The sequence below is a fragment of the Eretmochelys imbricata genome, chromosome 10, assembly GCF_965152235.1.
Source record: "Eretmochelys imbricata isolate rEreImb1 chromosome 10, rEreImb1.hap1, whole genome shotgun sequence".
Taxonomy (NCBI): domain Eukaryota; kingdom Metazoa; phylum Chordata; order Testudines; family Cheloniidae; genus Eretmochelys; species Eretmochelys imbricata.
In genome coordinates this window covers 29,890,394-29,912,756 of record NC_135581.1, presented here as the reverse complement: position 1 = coordinate 29,912,756, position 22,363 = coordinate 29,890,394, and the positions used below count along the sequence as shown (strand labels likewise).

Here is a 22,363-nt window from a genome sequence, read left to right as displayed (position 1 = left end):
AGAAAAGGAGTACTCGTGGCACCTTAGAGACTAACAAATTTATTTGAGCATAAGCTTTCGTGAGTGAGGTGTTAAAAAAAAAAAAAAAAAAAAAAAAAAAGGCGAATACTCACCAGCAACCACATACCACACAACAGAACCACTAACCCAGGAACCTATCCTTGCAACAAAGCCCGTTGCCAACTGTGCCCACATCTATTCAGGGGGACACCATCACAGGGCCTAATCACATCAGCCACCCTATCAGAGGCTCGTTCACCTGCACATCCACCAATGTGATATATGCCATCATGTGCCAGCAATGCCCCTCTGCCATGTACATTGGTCAGACTGGACAGTCTGTACGCAAAAGAATGAATGGACACAAATCAGATGTCAAGAATTATAACATTCATAAACCAGTCGGAGAACACTTCAATCTCTCTGGTCACGCAATTACAGACCTAAAAGTTGCAATTCTTCAACAAAAAAACTTCAAAAACAGACTCCAACGAGAGACTGCTGAATTGGAACTAATTTGCAAATTTGATACAGTTAACTTAGGCTTGAATAGAGACTGGGAGTGGCTAAGTCATTATGCAAGGTAACCTATTTCCCCTTGTTTTCCTAACATCCCTCTTCCCCTCCACCCCCACCCCGCCGTTCTTGTTAAACCCTGGATTTGTGTTGGAAATGGCCCACCTTGATTATCATACACATTGTAAGGAGAGTGATCACTTTACATAAGCTATTACCAGCAGGAGAGTGGGGTGGGGGGAGAGAAAACCTTTTGTAGTGATAAACACCCATTTTTTCATGATTTGTGTGTATAAAAACAAACATCTTCTATATTTTCCACAGTATGCATCCGATGAAGTGAGCTGTAACTCACGAAAGCTTATGCTCAAATCAATTGGTTAGTCTCTAAGGTGCCACAAGTACTCCTTTTCTTTTTGCGAATACAGACTAACACGGCTGTTACTCTGAAACCTTTTTTTAAAGTTATTCACTCTTTCCCCCTGGTGGCTGTCCGTGGAATAGCATTTCAGCAGCTTCCAGACTGGCTGCCGTCCCCTCTTGCTGTAGGAATATAGTGGAGTGGAATTTTCCAAAGAGCCCAAGTTAGGTAGGTGTCCAGAAACCACTGAAATCCAAGGAGGTGGGTGCCTAACTCCCTTAATTTCCTTTGAAAACCCAAGTCAGAGTCCAGGGCAGCTTTGGGATGGAGGCAGGAATTAGAGGGCATATTGGCACCATTGAGTGGCTGACCCTGCTGTGATGCCGTACACATCCAGAATTACTGACTCAATCCCCACGCCCTAATTGTAATCAACATGTCTCCCCGTGGACCCCTTGGGATGCTTTCCAGCCCTTCCCAGACAAAAGCCAGGCAGACTGTTGATGAAGGAGGCTAAGAGTGTTTGACAATTCCCAGTGGAAATTTTGTGTGTGTGTTAGTGTGTGGAAATAACTGTACAATTCCCCAGATCCTCCACTCCTACCAGGACTTCTCCCCTGAGCTGCTGTTTTCTTCCCTCTCCAGCTGACAAACTGGACGCTGATTACATTGAGCGGTACCTGGGGCAGCTGACTCCAATGCAGGAAAGCTGCCTGATCCGACTCCGTCAGTGGCTGCAGGAAATGCACAAAGGCAAGGTAAGCAGCTAGAGGCAGAACTCCCTGCCTGGAGACAAGAGGGGAGCTTTCCAAAGAACTGATAGCCTCTCGGAGGCAGCTTTGCTTAGCAGCTTGATCATGTAACTGTGATCCAGGAACCTCTGGGTTCTAACCCCAGCTCTGCTACTGATTGGCAGTGTGGTCTAGGGCAAATGACTGCTCTGTGCCTCGGTTTCCCCATATAAAAATGGGATTGTGAATAACTCACATGTGCTGAGGCTTGCTTGATAGTGGAGTGCTATGTTAAGACAGCTGTTTCCTGATAAGCTTTAGGTGAGTCATATCGCTGCTGCCAGCGGCAGTACAGAATACCATGCCATCCTTTCTTCTCCGCTGCTGCTGCTGGTGGCACTGTCTTCAGAGATGGGTGCCCGGGCAGCAGCTGCTGCTCTCCCACCTCCCAGTTGCAGGCACTGCCATCACCAGCAGCAGTGGAGAAGTAAGGGTGAGAATACTGTGACCTCCTAATAGGCTTCTGACCCTCTTAAGAACATAAGAACCGCCATACTGGGTCAGACCAAAGGTCTGTCTAGCCCAGGATCCTGTATTCCGACAGTGGCCAATGCCAGGTGTCCCAGGTGAGTGTTTTGGGTCAGGGCCCCCAGTTTGAGAAAGACGGTGGAGAAAATTTTTTGTGGGTGGTCACGGCATAAATAGCAAATTTCATGGATGTGTAACATAGTTATGAAATTTGCTATTTATGCCATGACCAACCTATGAAAAATGTGTGATTTCTCTGCAGTTTAAGTCAACCCCTTGTAGTGGTTATCAAGTGGTCTTGCTTCCCTTCAAAGTCTAGCTCGCTGCATCTGTGGGGTAGGGTGAGAGAACCTGCTAGTCACGCTGTGTAGATCAGTTGAAAACCTACACACATCCCAAGGCTTTTGGCAGACATTGCTCACTAGAGTGGTGGGTGATTATGCCTAGCTTTTATCTAGTCCTTTTCCAGGTGGGCTTCATAAGCTAACTTGCCTAGGGGCTGCCTTAATTTTGGAAGAATTTTGTTTAAATCTACTTTTTATGAAAATTCTGTATTTCAAACTTGATGCAGAAACTTCCATATTGAGGAGCAGGGTGTGTCTGTCTGAACTCATGCAAATAGATGGCACTCAAACCAAAGAGTAACTACTTGAACTGTCCAGAGACTCCAGTGTGGGGATCAGAGTAGAGTGATTTGCAAGTGCAGCCAGAGTTGATCACAGCAGTTGGGTGCTGATCCCAGGTTGCGTTTGGCTCCCACAGGCCATACTGGAGATTGTGGGACAAACGTGTCCCTGCCACTCCTCCATTGATTAGAGCACTGTTACACTGGGGAAGAATTCAGCCTCGTGTTTAGTGGGACGCTACCAATGGTTGTGGGTTGCAAGGCTGGGGAGGGTGCACGGTTTGTTTTCTCCCTTTCCAGACATGCCCTGATGAGCGAAGCCTGCTGGCTTTTCTGGATGAAGATGCCCAGCCAGGGCTGTGCTGGGCTGTGCTGTGCAGTGTCAAACGCTTGTGTGGAGGAATTGTGCCTGACTGCTTGACGTTAGCAGTGCTAAGTCCCTGGTCGGGTCTAATGCACAAACCCAAAAAACCTTGTGCCAGCAGAACCAATGTCCAGGCTCAGCACTGTGAAATGCAAGCGTGGGAGGGACACGTTCAAATCTTATTACTCTGGTTCTGGGTCCCTTCCCTGCATCCTTACTGGGCATTTAGGGGGCTAGAAAATAGTGTGCTGTGTTCCTGGGGAGCAGGAGGCAGGGGAGCTTCATTACTAATTGCAGCCCTTGATCTGGCTCCTTAGGAGTAGGACTGCGCTGTGAACAGAGCTGCCTGTTCTGTCCCGCCTCGCCCACAGCCAATAGTCCCATCAGGCCTACAGGATAGGTTATGAGAGTGGGTGGGGATAGGCTCCAACCCACTCTCCCTCATTCTCTTACCCTGATTAACTAACACTCTCAGTTCATGACCAGAGCAGGGGAGAGGGAGAGCGTGCAGTAGTAAGAAGAGCTGTGGTGGTTAGGTGGGATTGAACGAGGCATCTGAGACAATGACTTCCCACTCCATTGGTAAGCACTTCTGAGAGGCAGGGAGACTTGGCAAAGAGATTTCTCCTGACCTTCCAAAAGAAAACTGAGTTTACGTGTAACACAGTTGGCTTCTGCGCATGCCGCTTTCCAGCTGGGAGCGGGGCTGGGATAACTGCTTTGGCTTGACAAGCCTTCTGCAGTCCATCCAGCAAAACCACATGGACTCCTGTATCTTATGTGCCAGCTGTCAGGCATCCTGCCCGAGCCACCCTTAGCTGAGAGTGTGACGGGGAGCCACATGTGTGATGGGTCAGGACCCAGGTTTTGAGCTGGAAAGCACAGTGTAAATGCCTGTTTGTTTGTTTTTTCTTGTAGTCAGAGGCTGGGGAATGGAAGCCGGAAAAGGTAAAATCTGGAGCATGTGAGCAATGTGAAAGAGTTGCCCCTGGGGGGGGGGGTGTGCGCGCGCACGTGTGCTCTTCTTGGCAGCTGTTTGTTGTGCTGGATCCACTAATAGGGTGAAATTGACTCTGCCTTAGTGACAGCTGTAGGTAGCGTTATGCACTTCTGGTAGGTTTTGTGTATTCTCCATGCCCTTTGTAAGCAGAATGGATGGTACTGGCAATTCAGACCTCATCCCAAACCCCATTTATTCCTTCCTTGTCTGCTTTGTAGAAGCATAAACAGCTTATCAGGCGGGTACTGAGTCAAACGCTTGTCTCAGACCATTTGAACTCGCTTCGAGGAGGCTGATCTCTTACTGTGACTTTTTTTTTTTATTTTTTTTAGTTCCAGGGTAAATGTCCCTGTCGCCTCTCCAGAGGCCCATTGCAGATCTCCGTTCCTGGGAGCTTGCCCCGTTGGATGTTTGTTTTTAAATGAAACACTCCCATTGTCCCGTTGCAGTGTCCATTCTCTGTTCTTTCCACAGCAGTAGTCAAGTGCTTTGCTGAATAAAGTCTTCCATAGCTGGAAGGCCAGCCAGAGAGAACTGGAGACTGTAAATGATGTAAAAACTGCAGATTCTTGCACAGAGCTGTAAGCAATGGTCTGTGTGTTGCTGTTAAAGCAGCAGGTATTGGTACACCAATAATGAGAACTACAGAAGCATCTTCATTTGCCTGCCTATGGAAATTACTGTCTCTGGAATTGTCCCAGCCATCTAGCCAAATGCCATCCCTCGTGTCAGAAATCCATTCCGCTAACTTAGCCTTTGAACTCGATTCTCTGTATAACAATACCACCTCATCCTCTCAAAGTTCTGCCTCTGACCCGAATGTAAGTGCTCACTTGTCCCTGTGCATTGCTGTATTCAGAACTGTACCGCTGCCCTTACCTAGGCTTTCTGGTTATTGCTATGACAGACTTTCCTCTGGCGTAGTAAGTAAGCTCTTGCTTTAACTATGTAGTAAGTAGGCACTTGGTTTATCTATGTAATCAGCCATGAAGAGTTCGTTGTAACCTGGGGTCAACATGACACTTGAAAATGGCAAAACTTTATGTAATAGCCACAATGTTGGATTCTCTTGACAGGGACTCAGCGGGCTCTCCTGGATGTTATGTTTGATTATTTCTGTAAGGATTTGAACTAGCGTTGTCAATTAATCACAGTTAACTCACATGATTAACTAAAAAAAGTAGTCATGATTAATCACAGTTTTAATCACACTGCTAAGCAATAGAGTACCAATTGAAATTTATTAAATATTTTTGGATGTTTTTCTATATTTTCAAATACACTGATTTCAATTACAACACAGTATACAAAGTGTACAGTGCTCACTTTATATTATTTTTATTACAAATATTTGAACTGTAAAAATGATAAATAAAAGAAATAGTATTTTTCAATTCACCTCATACAAGTACTGTAATGCAATCTCCTTATCCTGAAAGTGCAACTTACAAATGTAGATTTTTTTCTTACATAACTGCACTCAAAAACAAAACAATCTAAAACTTTAGAGCCTACAAGTCCACTCAGTCCTACTTCTTTTCCAGCCAATCGTTCAGACAAACAAGTTTGTTTACATTTATGGGAGATAATATTGCCTGCTGCTTATTTACAATGTCATCATAAAGTGAGAACAGGCGTTCGCATGGAACTTTTGTAACTGGCATTGCAAGGTATTTATGTGCCAGATATGCTAAACATTCATACGTCCCTTCATGCTTCGGCCTCCATTCCAGAGGACATGCTTCCATGCTAATGATGCTTATTTCAAAAAATGAGTTATTTAAATTTGTGATTGAACTCCTTGGGGGAGAACTGTATGTCTCCGGCTCTGTTTTATCCATAGTCTGCCATATATTTCATATTACAGTAGACTCGGCTGATGACTCAGCAAGTATAGTTCATTTTAAGAACACTTTTGCTGTAGATTTGACAAAACGCAAAGAAGGTACCAATGTGAGATTTCTACAGATAGCTACATCACTCTACCCAAGGTTATAGACTCTGAAGTACCTTTCAAAATCTGACAGGGACAAGGTGTGGAGCATGCTTTCAGAAGTCTTTAAAAGAGCAACACTCTGATGCAGAAACTACAGAACCCGAACCACCAAAAAACAAAATCAACCTTCTGCTGGTGGCATCTAACTCAAATGATGAAAACTAACATGCGTCGGTCCGCACTGCTTTGGATCATTATCGAGCAGAACCCATCATCAGCCTGGATGCATATCCTCTGGAATGGTGGTTGAAACATGAAGGGACATGAATCTTTAGTGCATCTGGCATGTAAATACCTTGCAACGCCGACTACAACAGTGCCATGCGAGCTCCTGTTCTCACTTTCAGGTGACATTGTAAACAAGAAGTGGGCAGCATTAGTGCCTACAAAAGTAAGCAAACTTGTTTGTCTGAGTGACTGGCTGAACAAGAAATAGGACTGAGTGGACTTGTAGGCGCTAAATTTTAACATTTTTATTTTTGAATGCGGGTATTTTTTGTACATAATTATACATTTGTAAGTTCAACTTTCATGATCAAGAGATTGCACTACAGTACTTGTATTAGGTGAATTGAAAAATACTATTTTGTTTTTTGCAGTGCAAATATTTGTAATAAAAATATAAAGTGAGCACTGTACACTTTGTATTCTGTGTTGTAATTAAAATAAATATATTTGGAAATGTAGAAAACATCCAAAATATTTAAATAAATGGTATTCTATTATTGTTTAATGGTGCTATTAATAGTGATTAACTTTTTAAAATCACTTGACAGCCCTAGTTTGAACCAACCTAAGTAGCCCTGTGGATAGCGTCTTCCTCTCAGCACTGAAGATGTGTGTTCAAACCCTGCTATAAAAAAATCAGCTGTTTCTATCTGAGTGTGATGCGGACAAGTTATTGCAAGAGTTTATTAAATACATTTTGAGCTCTGACATGGAAACATGTCCACCCTCCCCCCCCCCCCCCAGTCAACATGTACAAATGCGAGGTTCACAAAGGGTTTGTTAGAAACAATTAACCCCAGGTGTGCATCTAAGCTATCTCTGAACTTATCTGCTCTCAACCCCTTTCTCTCCACTGAATCTGTTCTTAGGGCTTGTCTACATGGTGCAGTAGTCCACAGTAGAGGGGTATAAATTCTAATTTGCACCAGCATGTTGCACGCTAACTGGCCCCCATGGACTCTGTTAAAAGTTCCCTACTGCGCGTTGTGTAGGACTGTTTGAAACGGGACTGCACTCGGGAACTTTTAGAGTAGGGGTTCTCAAACTGGGGGTCAGGAGGTTATTACGTTGGGGGGGGAGTCGCGAGCTGTCAACCTCCATCGCAACCCCGCTTTGCCTTCAGCATTTATAATGGTGTTAAATATGTAAAAAAGTATTTTTAATTTATAAGGAGAGGGTTGCACTCAAAGGCTTGCTATGTGAAAGGGGTCACCAGTAAAAAAGTTTGAGAACCACTGTTGTAGAGCATGCCAGCAGGGTCCACACAGGCCAGCTAGTGCACAGCTTATGAGTGCATGTTAGAATTGACACCTTTTGTAGTGCAGACTAATGCACTATGTAGACAAGCCCTAAGTGTGTCTATTGCAGCTTCATATCAGTACGTGTAACTGAGATTGCTTCAGGCCTGAAATTCCTGGCTGCTTTGCTTCCAGCCCTTTCTATTTTCATCCACGTCAGTAAGCTGATAAAGGAGCTTTTCGCCCTGAATACACGTATTATTTGTGTTACAGCCATGTGCAGGTGGCCCATCTGGGACCATGGCCCTATTTCGCTAAACCCCATAGCAAAGCATAGGAAGAGACTGTCCCCGCTTTGAAGAGTTTGCAGTCTGAATTAAGATGAAATGCAACACACAAGCTTAACCTGAGGCAATGGGGCACAGAGGTGATTGGAAGACGTAGTGGCAGATTAGCTGTATGCGCAACTTGCAATTTCAAGTCAAATTTAGCTTTGTTTGGGATTTATTAATGATGATTTCTGCGGGCCAACTGCCTACCCGTGAGTAGCTGGCAATTTTATCTTGGGCTTCAAGGTAGAAGTGGATCTCCAGGGATTTGAAGGAAATCAGAAAGTACTCGCTATCCTGGAGTATGCCCCAGGCAGAAGGGGCAGTGAGAGCCAAAGCACAGAAGTGTTGGTGGGAGAAGTGGACGAACATTTGAGGCCAGTGTGATTAGCTGAAAGCTTGTGGGGGGCCATGAGATCAGATTTGAGAGGAGATAATTGGGGGGGCTACATTGTAATGTCATGAAGGGTAGCTGTCATGGAGAAAGGAGAGGGACTGACATACTTGGACAAGGCCAGTGTGGAGGTTCAGCAGACGGGCCGGATGATAAGAGCCTGCACAAGAGCGTGAGTTGTAGTGTTCCAGCTGAAGGGAGCCTTTGGAGGGTGTCTGGTCTATTTACAGACAGCCTAGCTGTGACCAGTCTCCACAGGGCTAGCACAGGAGCCTTCCTGTAGGCTAGTGTGTTGAACAAAGATGCTTTTCATCCTTTGCATGGTGCTGTGTGGCTTTCCTGTCTCTCTGGGGAAGGAACATTGCAGCTTTGTTACTTTCAGGCAGGATTTGTGGGTGGCTTGTCTCGGCTGGTGGGGGAATGTTTTGGGAGACTCTGGCTAGCAGAGTTCACTGCAATTCCCAGCTGTCTATTCCATTCACTGGCTGGCAGTGTTTCTAGAGTGAATATGCATGGCATATATAGGCCCAGGTAGGTGGGAGGGCCCTATGTCTGGAGGGGGGCTGGGTTTGTCATTTCCCTACAGTCCCTGGATTAGCTGGAGCAGACCAAATGGACATAGCAGGAGGAAAGAAAATTAAACTTCAATCCTTCTCCATGTCTGGGAGGAGCTAGAAGCTTCTTTGCATCTTGTTGGTGTTTGTGGGAGGGGAGCGCTGGCAGCAGTGCAGTCCAAGCTCTTTGGAACGAGTGTGTCTCCTCTGTCTCCCAGATCCCCAAAGATGAGCATATCCTTCGATTCCTGAGGGCTCGTGACTTCAACATCGACAAGGCTCGCGAGATGCTTTGCCAGTCGCTGACCTGGCGCAAGCAGTACCAGGTGGATTACATCCTGCAGACCTGGAGACCCCCATCCCTGCTGGAGGAGTACTACACCGGAGGGTGGCATTATCAGGATAAAGGTAGGATGGTGTGTCTGCACCACGAGTGCAGTCACCTGTGGCTCTGTGGAGCCAGCTGTGCTGGCAGGTTTCACCATAGCATGGTGAAGAATCCTAGCATGGGTACGTTTCCTTATACATATGAACGTCCCGATTGTGTCAAAGCAATCTCTTTGTTTTTGTATGTGCAGACGAGGCTGAATCTGGCTGGCCTAAAGCTCCCCTTGATAGGAATATGCTTTGGGCACCATTTTTTTTTCTTTGAATTTTTAAGAAAATGTCCTGCTTATAGGTAAGGAACTCTGTTTACAGTGGAAGCTTCTCCTACCTAAGTGCCCCATCCCTTCCCGGAAGGGTCTGCCCCCTAAGGAGATGAGTAGGTCAGACTCCAATCGATTCAACTGACAGCCTCTCTGAGCTGCTGGCAAGGCTGTTGTGATATCATCACCTTCCCACTGAAGACTAGAATAAGACCACAATGCTTTTCACACAGCCCACTAGACAGCTAACCATCTTAGGCCAATGCTGACCTGTGGCATGGATAAGAGAGAGTCTATAGCTCAAACCCCCCAATACACCCTCTCTGGGCTATTCCATCTCCCAGGCACCTGGCCTATTTATCACTGACAGGAAGCTGAGGTTAGATTGGCCATCTGAATGCTACTTTTTCTTCAGCAGAGTTTCCAGGTTCTTTACAGGATCCCCCGTTTGGGGGCTTAGAACCAGTGTTTTCCCTGTAATGTCTTTGTTTGTTCTTTGCTTTGAAGATGGCCGCCCCCTCTACATCCTTCGCCTCGGTCAGATGGACACAAAAGGTTTGGTGAAGGCCCTGGGAGAAGAGTCGCTCCTGCGACACGTAAGGGATGCTTTTATTACCTATATAACTTCTGCTGCTACAATTTCTCTGAGAGGTGTAGATGAAGTGCAGATCACAGCAGCAGGCCCATGTGGGAAGAAGGGATCCACTTGACTATCAGATGAAGGAATTGGTTCTAATACCACATATCAGTTGGCCTTGTGTATCTCTCTCCCATCAACTGTTGATGGCGATAGGGTTCAGCATGCAGCATATGGGCACTATATGGCCTGCTGATTGGCTGCATCTCACCAGATACAAATTTGGAGGCAAATTCTTCATTGTCTTCAACAGTTTGGCCATCACAGAACATGGTTGATACAGTGGCTATTAGGGCTTATCTAAATGAGCACTAAGGTGCATCTGCAGTGGATTCCCAGCTGATGTAGATGTATCTATCCAGCTCCGCTAAAGCCAGCTTGCCAGAAATAGCAATGTAGCCAGGATAGCAAGGGCCATGGCTTGGATTAGCTGCTTTAATACATACCGGGGCTCCAGGCAGGTACAGACTAGGGTAGCTAGCTTGAGCCACTGCCCATGCTATCCTGGCTACACTGCTGTTTTTAGCACGCTAGCTCAAGCACAGAGCCCAACCTTGAGGCCTACTGGCACAGTTCCTACCACAGCACTTGCTTACTTTGCCATCACCTTGAACAAAACTTAGAGCAGCTAGTCTCCTCTCCAGCATCCGAGCCCCTCTCAGTTCAGGAGAGAGAGGGGAGCATGGGAGGGGAATCAGTTCTGACTCCCCGTTTTGGAACGCCTCCTCAGCCCCCATGCTACCAGGCAGCTCTATACTACTCCTCTTGTGTAGAGTCCTTAGTGGCATGCATAGCAGTGTAGCTCCTCCCAACCCCCAACATACTCACCAGCCCAGAGTGAGGCAAGACCCAGCCGTGGCGCAAATGTACGAGGAGGAAGTTCTCTGATGCCAGGGCAGTTCTCTGCAGGTGATTTGCAGCTGGATTGTGGTCCTTACATCACCCGAATGATGCAAAGGGCCCATAGCTGGGCTTGAGAATCTGGTCCACAGGGTCTTGGGGCCTTCAACACACAGGCCTTGTAAACTCAGTAGAACTGATTTTTCAGCAGAGAGAACTTTTCCAAAAATCTCGTTTCTTGTTCCGTATACACGTAACATGGCTGGCTTGTCCCTTTTATCATAATAGGCTGTTCTGGCTCCAGCTCCCTGTTCATGTGATTTCCTCAGTGTTCCCTCATGGTGGAGTAGGCGATGTGGGCTCTTCTTTGGGTGTGTTGCCAAAGTAACCTCCAGTCTGTGCGCTCGCGCGCTCTCTCTCTCTCTCCCCCTCTCTCTCATTTCAGGTTTTGTCAATTAACGAGGAGGGACAAAAGAGGTGTGAGGAAAACACCAACCTGTTTGGCCGTCCCATCACGTTAGTATGCGTTTAACTGTCTTAAGGCCCTGGCATGGTGGAAGTAACATTTCAGTGAAAGTTTTTAAGATATCATGGATTTTACTGAAATAAGTAACTGGAATTCTTAGGCCCAAGCCACAGACAGGAGTATTTTGTTTGTATCAGTCCCTACTCCAGCCAAGGCAGGGGTGTCTGTGTATTGGGCATAGCCTAGATGAACTGTACAACTCGATATGAAGGAAAACAAGGCTATTTGTCCCCAATCACATTGTCCAGCTTTTCTGCCACATTCCAGGTGGATCTTCTACCTGATGCCTTGGTGATCCCAATCCAGCTGCTTGAAGCCTGTAGTTCTGGCTCCGTTTGCACAGCATCAAGTTTTTAACTAATGCAAAATAACTCTTTAGTGCCATGACATTAGTGCCCAGATTGTGTCTTGGTGGATTCAAAAGGGCCTAAGCTCCCTTAACCACCTTGAAATGGACAACCTGTGTCGTCCTCCCTGGGAGGAGGAATCCATTCTGGGCCTACAGAGCCAGTGCACTGAAAATACTTTTGGACTCTGGCCACCTGCTGCTTGTATGGGGGGGGGTAGTTGTTGCTCGACTGGTACTGCCAGTCACCCCTTGGGTTTAATAGAAAGTGTACGATAAACAAGTTTTGTGCAACTCTTATTTGTGCTGGCTGGGCAGGTGCTGTGTTGGTGAGAAATGGGGATACTGCAGCGCAGTGGTGACCTCTTCCATTCTTCTGTGCATTTCAGATCCTGGACATGTCTGGTGGATTTGGAAGGGTTGAACATGCGTCACCTGTGGCGGCCTGGAGTTAAGGCTCTCCTTCGGATAATCGAGGTTGTGGAGGACAATTACCCTGAGACACTAGGGAGGTTACTGATCGTGCGAGCACCACGGGTTTTCCCTGTGCTGTGGACTCTGGTAAGTGAAATCCTTACTGTACAGACAGTGAGAACTGGGCCAGTGCCACAAGTGGCTAAAATCTCCAGTGCTGTAGATGTTGGAGGGTTATCGAGGAAAAAGCTCTTGGGCAACCTGTCATTGGACTGAGGAGAGCTCGACACTGCTCATTGGTGGAGCTCTGGAATTTAGCCATAGTGCTGCCACGGAGCAATCTATGTCGTCTTCACATCACTTTTAGCTTCTGTCATCCTGCCAGCGTTGATTAGAGTTTGGGATCTACACTCTGAGCTCTCATATGGCACTGTGCTGCATTACCACCGACCGACAGCCTAGCTCTTGGGACTCTCTCATACCGATGTGCAAGAGTCATGCCAATAAAAAGCTCCAGTTGGCACAGGTTTGAATGGCAAAGATAAACAGTTTTTAAATCCCACTTGAAAGCGCATGGAGAATAAAGTAATGAATGTGACCCTGGCTAGGGCCTGCTGGATGTATAGGCCACAGAACAGAACTGACAAAGCCCAATGCAGTTCTGGAATAGTGTTGAGGATGGGGACATGACTTCTAGTTTTATCTAATGTGAGGGATGGCGGGGGGAACCCTGTGAGAGAATGGAAATATTTCTATGTATAACCTATTCTGGTTCAGGGCCATCAACTTCCCTGTGGACTCCAGTCCACAGTGCTAGGAGTGTTTCTGGAATGTGGTGCAACATTCTCTTCAAATTACGGTCCATGCCATAAGAACATCATCTTCTATCCACCTGTATTTCAGGTTAGTCCTTTCATCAATGAAAACACCAGGCAGAAGTTCCTCATCTACAGCGGCAATAACTACCAGGGTCCTGGAGGGCTTGTAGACTATTTGGACAAAGACGTGATTCCAGATTTCCTTGGAGGAGAATGTGTGGTGAGTTTGCTGTAAGGTGAATCTGAGATATGCTGTCTTCCTGGGGGCCTAGTCCTTCCACTCCTTCCCTTGGAATAGTTACCTTTCTAGACTGGTAGTGCCCAAAGGCCCACACTGGACTGGGGACCCATCGTGCTGGGTGCTGAGATCATCCTTCCCTCACAGCTCACCTTTGGAGAGGTGGCGTTTTGCTGAGGAAGCCTTTATGAGGGAGATGCGTTTAGATGTTCTTACCCTTCTGTTCTTATGACTGCCTTGACCTTGAATGTTGTGGAAAAACGGAACTTGGTCCTTGGAGTTTGAGAGTTCTTCCTCGAGTCAGTGTGGTTTTCCTTGGGTTATTCATGTCTGTCTTCATCTTGCTTAAAAATACCTGAAATGATAGGTTGAGCCACAAGCTACAGATTGGTGATCATGTCCCAGTCCCATGACATAGCACCAAAAATATGACTCCACTGCTTCAGTTGTCAAATGGCATCCAGATTAGCACAGGTCTAAAAATATCTGGTCTGGCTCCTTTAGTGCCTATTGGATTAGGGAGATTATTAAAGGGACACAACCAGACTGAAAAAAATAAACGAACACATCGTGCATATAAGGCTCTTGATTTGATTTTTTTGGGGGGTTTATGCATAAATCACACATTATAGGTAATGTGCCTTTAGTCTGAGCTTTAAAAAATTAGAACTGTTTTCATATTTTTGATATCTGCCATTGCAGCCACTTTCTTTGAATCTTGTTAACGTCATGTAATATTGTGGAGGCACTTGTATTCTTATTGTAGGTTGCCCAGAAACTTCTCAATAAATTATATTAAATTGAAATAATGAAAAAGACCTTAAATTTACTTTTTCATCATTTATGCTGCTCACCATGTCACACCCCATTCAGACAGTGAAAATACAATGATGAGTTTTACTTATTTCTCATCAATTTTGCTTTCAGGCTGTGTGGTGCTAGCACCATGGTGCAATGGTTGGATTCCAGATTCTGTCTGGAGCATTTAAAATTAAGCTAGGGCTTTTCACTGACACATCATGGTAAAATTTCAAATAATGTTGTAGAACTGTCTTTTAAAGAAAAGAACACTCTAAATTGGGGTCCCAACCTAACTGATGGGATGTGTCCCTCACAAAGAGCAGGGGCCAGATCCTACTTGTGTAAAGCCAATGGAGCTATGGCATTTTACTCCAGCTGAGGATCTGACGTTTCATAATAGGTAACTGGGTATATTGGGGGTGTCTAGATATTACCATAAACGTTAGTTTAGAAGTCCCAGTACAGATGTCTCTCTCTCTCTCTGGTTCTTGCAGTGCAATGTCCCTGAGGGTGGACTCGTCCCCAAGTCACTTTATCAAACAGATGAAGAACCGGAGAACTCTGATCACATCCGACTATGGACAGAAACCATCTACCACTCTGCAAATGTTCTTAAAGGGGCTCCTCACGAGGTACAGACCAACCATGTGCTGTTCTGGGAAAGGCAGGGAGGTAATTCCAAGGGGCTGTGCTGTAGATTTGTTCTTGTGAAGGCTAGGATAGCGCTGTGAAGGGATTCCAGCATGTAAGTGCTGGAGGTGTTCCGGCAGCACAGTGCTCTGCAGGGGATGGCTGAGATAAAACTGCCAGCATTTCAGAGGTGTGTGGAAGTTAAGAACAGTAATTTGGGGGTCAGGAAGCAGTTTCTCTAGTCTCTGGTGTAACTTGTCCCTGTACACACACTGTAGCACCTTCCTCCTTTTTCTGGAGAAATAAAGCCTCCATCGGCTTCCCCCCAATATCCTTGTGTCCATTATTTATCATGCCTCTGATCTTGTGAGAGAAGAGTACATGAGCTGGGAATATTCAAGTGTAATCAAAAAGGACAAAGTTGGGGAGAGAAATCCTTTGATCTGAGAGTGATGCACCCATTTCTAACCATGGATGATAGCTCGTTCTGACTCAGCCTGTTCGATTTCCCCGTGCAACAGCCAGTTGGAACCTCACAATTAGCCGTTCTAAAGCAGTCCACAGCTGAGCCCCAGAAACCTTTGCTTTGGTGCCAGTTGTGCTCAATGGGGGTACCATGGGAACGGGCACGAAACAGGAACTCCTCATTTAACGTTGTAGTTATGTTCCTGAAAAATGTGACTTTTTAAGCGAAACGATGTGAAGCGAATCCAATTGCCCCATAAGAATTAATGTAAATGTGGGGGGTAGGTTCCAGGGAATTTTTTTTCACCAGACAAATATACTGTGTGTGTGTGTGTGTGTGTGTGTGTGTGTGTGTGTGTGTGTGTGTGTATATATATATATATATATATATATATAATCAAACAATTTAATACTGTACATAGCAATGATGATTGTGAAGCTTGGTTCAGGTGGTCCAATCAGAGGGTGGGATATTTCCCAGGGAATGCCTTACTGCTAAATGATGAACTAGCACTTGGCTGAGCCCTTGAGGGTTAACTCGTTGTTAATGCAGTCTCACACTCGACAAGGCAGCACTAACGGAGGGAGGGGAAACAGCATGGCAGACAGAGACACACACCCTGTGTGTGGGAGAGAGAGGTGCATTGTCCCTTTAAGTACGCTGACACCACACTCTAAGTACATTGCCTTTAAAAGGATCAGGAAGTTGAGACAGCAGCTGCGGCCAGCTCTCCCCCCAGCTCTCTCCATCCTGAGCCCTGTTGTGTCTCCCCACTGCTCTATATGGAGAAGGGGTAAGCGAGGGACAGGAGTAGAGGGGAGGGGGACACCTTGACATTAGTCCCCCTCTTCCCCCCCTCCCCTGCACAGCAAGCTGGAGGCTTCCAGGAGCAGCTCCAAGGCAGAGGGGAGGAGGAGCACATAGCAGTGGGGGAGGGACAGCTGAACTGCCAGCAATTGGTAGCCTGCTGGGCAGCTGCTGCACAGGGAACTTAGGGGAGCGGGGAGCTGACGGGGCAAGGGCTGCCGGTCCACCCTGGTTCCAGGCCCCCACCAGCTAGCTCCAACAGACTGCTCTTCCTGCAAGCAGTGGACAGAGCATTGCGCAACTTTAAACGAGCACGTTCCCTAATTGATCAGCAGCAAAACATCGTTAACCGGGATGACTTTAAGTGAGGAATTACTGTACTTTGTAAGGCACTGCCGATGCAGGAGAAGGTTGTGGTGAAAGTGGCCAAGCAGATCCACAGCAGTGAAATCTGCAGGCAGGAACTGGGATCAGCTCATGAGCCCCTGGGGAGCTGAGAACTGCAGCAGTAATGGATCTTAAGACTGCAGGAGCTGGGCAGATTTGTGTGTGAGGGGAAGGTGGGAGGATGTTGGCTCTCACCTGAAGACCAAGCCCATAAAACCTGCTTGTGTTGCTGCTTGTTTAGATCGTTGTGGAAATCCTGGAGGGTGAGTCTGTGATCACGTGGGACTTTGACATCCTGAAGGGAGACGTGGTGTTCTGCCTCTTTCACTCCAAGCGAGCACCCGAGACCAATCGCAAAGAGGCCCCTTCATCAAGCGCTTCGACTGCTGGGGACAACATGCAGCTAATCGATAAGAGCTGGGTTCTGGGGGTGGATTACAGCCGCATGGAGTCTCCGCTGGTGTGCCGGGAAGGAGAGAGCATTCAGGTTGGACATCCTGCCCCTCTTGACCGCTAAACAGCCATGGTGAACCAGTAATGTTCAGAACCTGGTAGTGGAGGGTAGATGTGACTGTTGAGCAGGTTGCACAGGGAGTGGCAGTTTTCATTGATGTTTTTCGGCGAAACTTAAACAAATTCCAGAATCCCATGGTTAAAAATACCCCAAACAATGGGGACTGGAAATCCTCCATTGCAAGGGAAGAGAGGCTCTTTTCATAGCTCTCTGCATAAGAACTAGATTCCCAGTCCCCCTGAGGAAGTGCATAGCATGGCAGTACCTGAGTTAGACTTGTTTCCTTCAGCGCATTCTGAAATGCTCTATGCTGTGTGTCACGCTATCTGGAGTGGCTCAGGACCGGAGTGCCAACCTCAGGGCAGACTGTCAAGGAGCAGGGCAAAAACCCCAAACTGGTTGTATGCTCTATAATTAGATTTCACCAACAAGCGTGAATGCCTAAATCACTATACTAATCTTACCATAGAGTCACAGACAGTCTCCTTGGGTACTCCTGTCTATCTTGTGATAGATCTATATTCGGGTTACTCCCAGTCCCAAAGGACCACTCACTTACCTCAGGTCAACTGTTCTTCAGATCTCACACCAAAGACAACTCTTGTAGCCAATCCTGTAATAAACTAACTAAAAGCTTATTAACTAGGAAAAATAAATGAGTTATTTACAAGGGTAAAACAGGTAAAGATACGCACACAAATGAGGTACAGTCTTAGGTTCCAAAAAATGATAGTCGCTATTATATGCATGCTTTATAAGTCCCTTCCTGCTAACCTAAGCTCAACAGCTGGGGACTCCTTGCGTGTGTTTAGAAATTCTTGCCTCTCAGAGTTCAAGCAGCATAGGAATAACAATTTCTCTTTAACTGGCATTTTTATTCCCTTCCCCCAGCGTTCAAGCTGTGATGGAATAGGGCTTGAGCAGGAACCCTCTTCAGGGGTGTGGGGGAAGCAATCAATGAAGTCTTTTGTCCACAGTGGCTTGTTTGATGTCTAGACTTTCTTTTGTTAGGGAGAAGATAACCCCTCTTGTGGTGAACTGATATTTCACACTTGGTAATGCTTCTCCCCTGACTGTGGGGGATTTACTGTTTTAGCAAACACTTTTATAGTTCTAGAGTTAACTTTTAAATATTACCATATAACATGGGACGCAGTTGTTATAAGTAGGATTAATACATGCACACGGGGAAGCCAGACTGGTTTCCAGCTATGCATTTGTCAGTGTTTAGTGAGGCCTGGGGCCTTAGCATGAGCTTGCATTTGGAAATACAAACCCTTTTTTTTTTTTTTAAAAAGGGATGATTATTTTTTTTCAAACACTTGGCAGTCGCTTGATGGTGCTCTTTGTCCATCTCTTACAGGGATCTCATGTGACTCGTTGGCCTGGCTTTTATGTTCTGCAGTGGAAAATGCACAGCTCTTTGCCCTGCTCTGGCACCAGCCTCCCTCGAGTAGATGATGTCCTGGCCTCTTTGCAAGTTTCCAGTCACAAGTGTAAACTCATGTACTACTTTGAGGTGCTTGCATCCAAGGATTTCAGGTAGGAGCCACGCTAGGAGTTAGGCTAATGTGTGACTTGCAGTAGAGGAGCAGTCCAGCAAAGCAGGCTGTGACTCTGGAATTTCACTCATATCTAACCTTTAAAATGTCTGTGGCACACTGTTAGCCGACGGCCAAGGATGTTTGGTGAGGTGCCAGCTATGCCCGTTTATACCATCCGTGACTTTAACCGCTAGGACGCACTGTCCCTTCGCGGCGGGCAGCCCGGGCTAGGCTGACGGATGCCCCAAGGTCCTAACCACCCGTGACTTTAACTGCTAGAGCTCAGAGCTCCTTCGCAGCGGGCAGCCAGGATTGACTGACAGGTGCCCCAAGAGTTTGCCCCGTGGAGGCGGCACAACTCAACGCTAGGCTCTTAGTACTCTCACCTAATGGCCAGGCTTTAGAGCCAAAACGGCTGAGGTTCTTTAATTGTGTTGGCTGCTTTACAGTAAACCAGAGAAAACAAGTCAGGCTTATGCACAAATGGTTACCAAAATTTATTAAGCTAGATTCTAATCATGTGGTTACAAAATTGCTAGTGCCTACTTATTTAGATGTAGAGATGTTACACACACAAACAAGTTACAAAACTGAAGCCACAATCCCAAAGAAAGAAAACAAAGTATAGAGCTCTATTTCAAAATATGTGTACACTAAAGATAGGAGATCAGGTGTGGGTGCTTCTTACCCTCCTTGCATCTCTCGATTCCAGCGGTGCCAAGCCAGGATCGGTCACTCAATTCCGCGGAAAGACGAATAAGGGACAAGGCTTAGGGACCCTCTTAGCTGCAGAAGCCTTGGGAGGCTGTCACTTATCTGACCAGCAGATAGATAGTGAAAAGCACTCAAAAATGATGGTGCTGTAGGTCCCCTTATACCTCTGTACTCCTTTATTCTCTTTCTCCTTTCTTATGCCAAATTGAGGCTGGTCTGTCTGGGTGACGCCAGCTTTTGCAAGAGTAGTTTACACTTGCAAGGGAGGGAAACAATAAGTTTCGACTACTGGACATTTCTTTTATCAGGGTAAATATTTTCCCACCTAGGATGTTGGTGTGTGTGCATCACGCTACTTAGTAGGGGCTAAGAGCCATGTCTGTCACAGGGCCTCTGCCTGCTGTGAGCTTAATCATTGTATCTGTTCCCAGAGGCACATTGTAGCAGCACACCTGTGCTTTTCACAGCTTCAAAGGCTGTGCTGGAATATATGTTAAGTGCCCTGTTCCGGCTTCCTCCTGTGTTTCCAGCAATGCTGGTCTGAGGGGGGGGGGCTGGCTGTCTGGCTACACACACCACATGGAAAATGGATCCGAGTAGATTGGTCTTCTTCCTTAGAGAGACTTCCCTTTGTTAGCACCAGATGGAGCCCTGATGCATCCTTGGTCTTGGCAGGAAGTGAAGTTCTCCCTTTCGTAAGGGCTATGACACAACTATACGTCCTCTGGAGGAGTTACTCATGGAATGTGTTGCCTTACCCCAAACGTCTTTAATAGTTGCTATAGCTTCTTGAATGGGCGTGGAGCACCGTTACTTGGGAGACCAGTGTTTAGGAGTAACTTTGTAGCATGTGCTTTCCAGACCATTGGGCAAAGTAACCAAGTGATATGTCAGGGGTTCGAAAGAGGATATTGGTCACATGACAACAGACTTGTCTGCTGAATAAGTCTGACATAGAGGAAACCTGCAGAGTATCTGTACACCCTGATGTGTTAATTTTTTTCCTATTAAACCATTTCTATGGTGCCTCCCAGCAGAGAAGCTCTCAATGCTTTACAGACAACTAACCCTCAGAGCAGGATACTGGAAGAAAAAGTGTGTGCGTGCGGGTGGGGGAGAAAAGGGTGGTTGTTTTTTTAAGTTGAAGGCACCAATAGGACACAACTTGCTGAGTCAGTGGCAGAGAATAGCAAAAACCCAGAATTCCTAACTCTAACCATTCAGACTTACTTCTCAGTGCTGTGGTTGTGGGGAGAAACGTGGAAGTGGCTACAACAGTAATAAATAGAACCTCAGACTGCCTCAGTGTCGGGAAATCTGGGTACCACTGCCAGACATGTTCAGTGAGGGAGAAACTATGATCTGATGCTGGCAGCCCACGGCAAACAGACCCGTCTCAATTCAGCTTTTTTGATAGCTCTTTTGATAGCATCCAGTGTGCCATTAACTGCTCGCTTAACTGTTTCTCTGCCCACACACTGTATATAGAGCCCCAGAGAGCTTACTATGCCCTACCCCCATGGTAACTATTATAAATGAGTCGTCACCTTTGTAGAAGGGTGCTAGTATCCCTGGCTGTGACAATTTAATTCCTCTTTGTGGCACCTAGGTACCTTGAATGTCTTTACATCTGGCGAGACCACAGTGAGGATAGAGTGAAAAATCCCACTTTGCACATCACTCTGGAAATAAACTAATGGAATCTCGGACCAACTTGAGTACCAATAAGAAGCTGTATGTGTAACAAACATATCCATTTTCTTTCATCCCAGGGGGTCCATGTCAAGCCTGGAATCCTGCAACAGTGGCTTTTCCCAGCTCAGTGCAGCCACGACATCTTCCAACCAATCCCAGAGCAGCTCCCTCATTTCTAGATAGCGTGGTGTAGGCCTCTACTGACCTCTGAAATGTTACATCCGCGCTCTGAGGCCTCCTTCCAGGGCAGCTCTGTGGACCAACCCAAAGAGGCTGCAGTGTGGCTCAGCATCAAGGCTTTGGGGGCAGTCATTCACAAGACCACGAATAGCAGCAGTCTGGGGAACTCTTTGAAATCTATTTTCAGTAAGAGATGTGTGACTTTTCAATCTGCAAACTGGATTCCGTTGAGAGGCCTACTTACTAGTTGTGTTTTAACAGACCTGTGTTTTAGGGGGAATATCACTTTGCATGAATCTGTGTATTACTAAGGTTAAAGGGCTCTTTCCAATCAGTCCTATTTCTACATACGATAGAGGAGACGGATGTGGCCTTATCTGTAATGACCCGTAGAACTGGATTTTATTCACGTGTAGCAAAATTAGTCTAGTTCTTCTGGTCGCCTGCAATACTAATGACACTCAAGGTACAGTGGGTGTTTCAGCAGCAGGGACTTGAAGCAAATTGTAAATAAATACCTTAATACAGGTCAGTACGTTTTGAGGGGGGCGGGGGGGAAAGGGGAGAAACTTCCAAGGTAACCCAAACCTGAAACCCCTCCCAATCCAATCGGATGTTGCTTGGAAATACTTTGTTTTTTTAGTTAAAAAACACAGTATTTCCTACAGTGCGTAGGCAGAAAGCCTACCTCCAGCAAGCAAGTCCTTTCTTAAAGACACCCACTTGTCTTTATTTCCTCCTCAGGTTTATGAGCAATAAATGAGTGTCTCTCTGACCCACCCCATCATACTGGGTGGGAATCGAATCACATTATAAAGGGCTAAGAAAAGCAATATGTTCTTTCCTTAAAGGCACAAGGTTTTATGGCAGCATTATAGGAGCTGCTCCTTTAAAAATGGGCTAACATGGAGAGGAGAGAACACTCTCTCTCTCTCTCTCTCTCTCTCTTTTTTTCTAAAGTACGTGTGCATGAGTATTTAAACACTTAATGAAACATATTTATTCAAATTGTATCATAGCTTATTTTAAATTATTGTTTAATGTATTGATCATTTCAATGATAACTATTTATTTATTGAACCAGATCATCTTTTTTTAACCAACTGAACTGTTTTGTTTTAAAAGGGAACGCCGGATCATCTTGAATCCCACAGACCTTTAGATTTCATTTCTAGTCTCTGTGGCAGCTGGGCATCTTAGCGTTCAGGGCTGTAGCACTCAGGGCAGTGTGTCATCTCTTTTCCCAAAGCTCATGGGAGTGGCCCCACTGACTTCAATGTTACTCGCGTGAGTAA

General features: G+C 46.1%; 1 protein-coding gene across 2 annotated transcripts in view; it reads left to right on the top strand.

Annotated features, from left to right (window-relative positions):
- The window catches only part of SEC14L5 (SEC14 like lipid binding 5), a 46,137-nt gene extending 24,563 nt beyond the window's left edge, over positions 1–21,574 (top strand). Inside the window, exons 6-15 of one of the 2 annotated variants that reach the window (XM_077827467.1) lie at positions 1,467–1,635; positions 9,083–9,272; positions 10,019–10,107; positions 11,434–11,504; positions 12,250–12,421; positions 13,178–13,312; positions 14,626–14,763; positions 16,663–16,908; positions 18,299–18,477; positions 20,966–21,574. In XM_077827467.1, the coding sequence (XP_077683593.1) occupies positions 1,467–1,635; positions 9,083–9,272; positions 10,019–10,107; positions 11,434–11,504; positions 12,250–12,421; positions 13,178–13,312; positions 14,626–14,763; positions 16,663–16,908; positions 18,299–18,477; positions 20,966–21,071 (1,495 nt within the window). In that variant the 3' untranslated portion in view covers positions 21,072–21,574. The remainder of the gene's footprint in view (positions 1–1,466; positions 1,636–9,082; positions 9,273–10,018; positions 10,108–11,433; positions 11,505–12,249; positions 12,422–13,177; positions 13,313–14,625; positions 14,764–16,662; positions 16,909–18,298; positions 18,478–20,965) is intronic. The other variant, XM_077827468.1, reaches the window with a different exon arrangement.
- The last annotated feature ends 789 nt before the right edge of the window (positions 21,575–22,363 follow it).